Below are 4,406 nucleotides of genomic sequence, written 5' to 3' on the forward strand. Positions count from 1 at the left end.
GTACCAAGGACAGCGTCAACATGCATAATAAGGCTAGTGGCCAGCTCAGACTTCCGCTCATTTATTTAACACACAAATTCCTACAATGTGCTAGGCACTGTCCTAGAATCTGCTACTACGATGGTTTACAATGAAGCAAGTAAAGCAAAACTCTCATATTTTTGCAAGGGAAATTTAAATCATACTTTATGCATTTTTTAGAAAGTGCTGTGAAGAGATGTAAAATAGGAGATAGGAAGAGAGAGTATGAGAGGCACCCATTTTGAACAGGGTGTTAGGAAGGACTTAGACATTCTCTGAGAAGACAACATTTGAACAAACATTTGTAGGAGGTAAGAGTATGACTCAGAAAGATAATTTCCGGTAGTGGAAACAGAATTCTAAAAAATGTGTGGAAACAGCAGTATTCTTTGAGTGAGGAGCAGCGAAGGAGTGTGTGGAGAAAGAGAAGTGAGCATATGGAGAAGTGAGAGGTAGTGTTGAGTGATCTCAAAGCTCTCAAAGAACTTTAGCTTTTCTTTGTGACTAAAGAAACCACTATAGGGCCAGCAAGATGGTTCATCAGTAAAAGGGCTTGCTGCTAAGCTGCCTACCTAAGTTTGATCCCTGGGACCTACTTGGAGGAAAGAGAGAGCTAACATGAATGTGCACGTACGCACGTGCGTGTGCGTGCGCGCGCGCGCGCGCGCGCGCGCACACACACACAGAGAGAGAGAGAGAGAGAGAGAGAGAGAGAGAGAGAGAGAGAGAATATCACCACAGTAGTGGTGACTGCTGCATTAAGCCAGCATCTTGTTCTATAACCCAAGTTGGTCTTGAACTCATTCCTGTCCCCATCCCCTGCGTCTTGAGTGCTGGAATTATAGGTGTGTGTCACCTCAACCAACCACACTGGAGAATTTTGATAAGATGACTTACATGATTACTTTTTAAATATACTTGTTCTAAGTTGCTAAATGGAGAGAAGACTGTGGGGAAAGAGAGGAAACCTGGGAGCACCTAGGAATACTGCAGAGCTCCTGGCAGGAAAACATAACACTTTATTGGTACTGGTGGATATGGTGAGATGTGATCTTTCTTGTATTTGAAAGCTAGCCAACACTATTTTCTTATGTGTCACATGTGAGGTGTGTGAGAAAGAGGACACTTCATCGATCCTGGGGCTTGTGTTTCACATTAATCCCCTTCCAGGATGAAATCACCATTAACCACTTTGAGAAAGAAGATAAGAAGAACTTTTCTGCAGAGGGCACTGAAAGTTTGGATTACAAAATGTTATATACAATCTGCTCATTGCACATCCCAGAGAAGGTAGATGTCAAAAAATTCAGCAGGATCTTGATAGTTTTATATGCAAAAGAGGATCCTTCATTTTCTAATGTGAAATATTTGTTTTCTGTCTTCTAATCTGACTAGGCAGGTGAGGTTTCCCCCACAGTGACATTCTATTTGGGACCTTTGATAAACTGTTGGTAAAACTTGATGGTGTGGGAGACAAATGACAATTTTACATGGTAAGATCATAAGACTTGGAGTTTGGGTCTTGGCTCTACCACATGCTAAGTTTCAACTTTGGATCTCCAATTCTCTATAAAGGAAAAAAATGTGTTTCTGACCTCAGTGGGTTATGGTTGCACTTAGTGAAGCATTCTTTATGGTGATTCTTGATAAATGACCTTTTCTTTTTTCAGGGCCTAGAAAAGATGGAACAACCCTGTGGTAACATTCTGTAGCAGGCATTTAAAAGCCATCAAGGAAATAGAGATTAAGAGTCTGGTCAGGAGCGTCCTCTGTTGATAGGCTGCCAGTCTCTCATTGAGGACTGAATCCACATTAAATTGAAGATCCACCCAGGACCACGCCCACCTCTTCTGTGAGAGGCAGAGCTGTGAAGGACTTCCCCCTGCTGCCTGAGAACAGGGTCCAGACTCACAGCAGTTCCCTTCCCAAGTCCATGTCTCTCATCGTTTTGAGAAATGTTAGAAGACAGAACTCTTCTCTGGCTCTCAAAATTAGAGTCCTGGTGATTATCCATTGTATGCTAATATGTTTTGCTGTAGCACTATAGGAAGGTCAGGAGGGTAGTATGAGGTGACAGAGCTTCTAAATCAACAAAGTGGGGGCTTGCTTGTTTTGTTTAATTTTTAGAGTGTCAGGAAAACTTTATTCAAAAGCAACTTGATGAATATACAGATCAGAAATAAATATACTGTCACTTTTGATAGAGGGCTACACTGAGGGTTGTCAAGGTCACAAAGTGTTTTTCTTCTTCTTGAAAATGTAGGTTCTGTGCAGAATCAGAGGAAAAAGAGAGAGGCATCAACTGTGTGCCATGGTACTTTTTCTTACTTTTCTATGTGTTTGTTTTTTAAACTTACTTGTTTTACATTGCCTCTTGTATCTACTTGTCTTGAAATAATGGCATTTGGAAATAGCAGGCATACTTTGCTTCCTCATTTTGATTTGTTTAAGGGTTGTGTGTGTGTGTGTGTGTTTCTTTGACATAAGACTTCTGTCCTTTACAGTTTCTCACAGGAACCTTGGTGTTCATTAGGGGTAGCTAGTTGGACAACCTAAAAAGTACTTAGTGGAATTTCTGCTAAGTACTTAGAGCTTGGCCAGGCCAATTTGGATAGATTACTCCCAGGGTGGAGGTAAGTATTTTATTTTCAGTTCCCCATCTGTGGGTTTTACAAAGAATTCTATGATGGATTTTACAAATTCTAGCATGGAGAACAATCATATATGTCCTCTTCTCTCCCCAGAAGGAAGGCCATGCACAGTCGAGGCTGGAGAAATCACAGCTCTGTAACTGAGTTCATCCTCTTAGGCTTCTCCAGAAACTCCAGAACCAATTGGATCCTTTTCTTCCTCTTTCTCTTCCTCTACTTATTTACAGTCCTGGGTAATGGGCTCATTGTTACCCTGATTAGAATAGATGCTCGTCTCCACACACCCATGTACTTCTTCCTCAGCATCCTCTCCCTCCTGGATCTGAGTTACGCCACCACAACAGTGCCCCAGATGTTGGCTCATCTGGTAAGCAAGAATAAGACTATCTCTTATACTGGGTGTGTGATTCAGATGTATATTTTCTTGACACTAGGCATCACTGAGACCTGGATTTTTGCAGCAATGGCCTATGACAGATATGTTGCTATATGTTATCCACTCCACTATGGAGTCAAGATGAACCAAACCCTATGTATAGCTCTGGTGGTCAGCTCTGCCCTTTGTGGCCTCATCTGTGCCCTTGTCTACACAGTCTTTGCAATGAATCTTCCCTACTGTGGCCCCAATGAGATCAACCACTTCTTTTGTGAAATCCCTGCTGTCTTGAAGTTGGCTTGTGCAGACACATCCCTCAATGACCAAGTGGACTTCATCCTGGGTTTCATCTTGCTTCTCATCCCGTTATCCCTCATCTTGGCCTCATATGTTCGGATCTTCATAGCTATTCTAAGGATTCGCTCTACCCAAGGACGGATGAAGGCCTTCTCCACCTGCGCTTCACACATCACTGTGGTCACCATGTTCTGTGTTCCATGCATGGTCATGTACATGAGACCTGGCTCTGAAGCCTCCCCAGAAGATGACAAGAAGTTGGCCTTGTTCTATAATGTCATTTCTGCCTTCCTTAACCCCATTATTTATAGTCTCCGGAACAAGGATGTGAAGAGGGCTTTTTTCAAATTAATTGGAAGGGGTGAGGACACCCAGTAGGAGGAGTGAGGCTGTCTGCAGTGCTTCTAGCCTCTTGGCTGTGCCACCCACAATTTCACTGAGGCTATTGGAGGGAATTAAAGAGGATTCTCAGGATGAGGTAGACACAAGGAGAACGTTTCACATGAATTTACTAATGGATACATTAGGAAAGGACTCAAATAATTGTGCCCAAGAATTAATCATGACATTCACCTTCTATGGCTTTGGAAAAGCCACATACATTTAGAGCATCCATCTCACTTCTTGGGGGTCTAATTTCCAGTTGTCAAATGTGGACTGTAGTATTCATTATGCCCAAATGATAATAACTAAGGTTGCTTTTGTATAAGTCACTCAATGACATACGTGGCCTTTTTTTTCCTTCCTTTTTTGTGGTGGTTTTCATTTTTCTTTTTCATTTTTCTTTCCTCTTCTTCCTCCTCCTCACTTTGAGGTAGGTGTGTGTGTGTGTGCATGTGTATGTGTGTGTGTGTGTGTGTGTGTGTAGGTCTCACTATATTCCTTGACTAGTTTTGAACTTAAATAATCAGCCTCCTGGATATCTGAAAATACAGATGTATCCCTTCTCCCTGCTGCCTGACTGATATGTATTTATTATTTTAATTCACATATTAACTTTAGAGCTGTGCAATATCTCCTTCATAAAAATAAAGACACTGAAACACAAGAAATTAATTTTC

General features: G+C 41.7%; 1 protein-coding gene across 1 annotated transcript; it reads left to right on the forward strand.

Moving 5' to 3' along the window:
* Positions 1–2,775: 2,775 nt before the first annotated feature.
* Positions 2,776–3,723, forward strand: LOC127680065 (olfactory receptor 2A5-like). The gene has a single exon (XM_052175645.1). It carries the CDS (start codon positions 2,776–2,778, stop codon positions 3,721–3,723), a length of 948 nt encoding a protein of 315 aa, XP_052031605.1.
* Positions 3,724–4,406: the final 683 nt, after the last annotated feature.

This window comes from Apodemus sylvaticus, chromosome 3 (assembly GCF_947179515.1).
Source record: "Apodemus sylvaticus chromosome 3, mApoSyl1.1, whole genome shotgun sequence".
NCBI lineage: Eukaryota > Metazoa > Chordata > Mammalia > Rodentia > Muridae > Apodemus > Apodemus sylvaticus.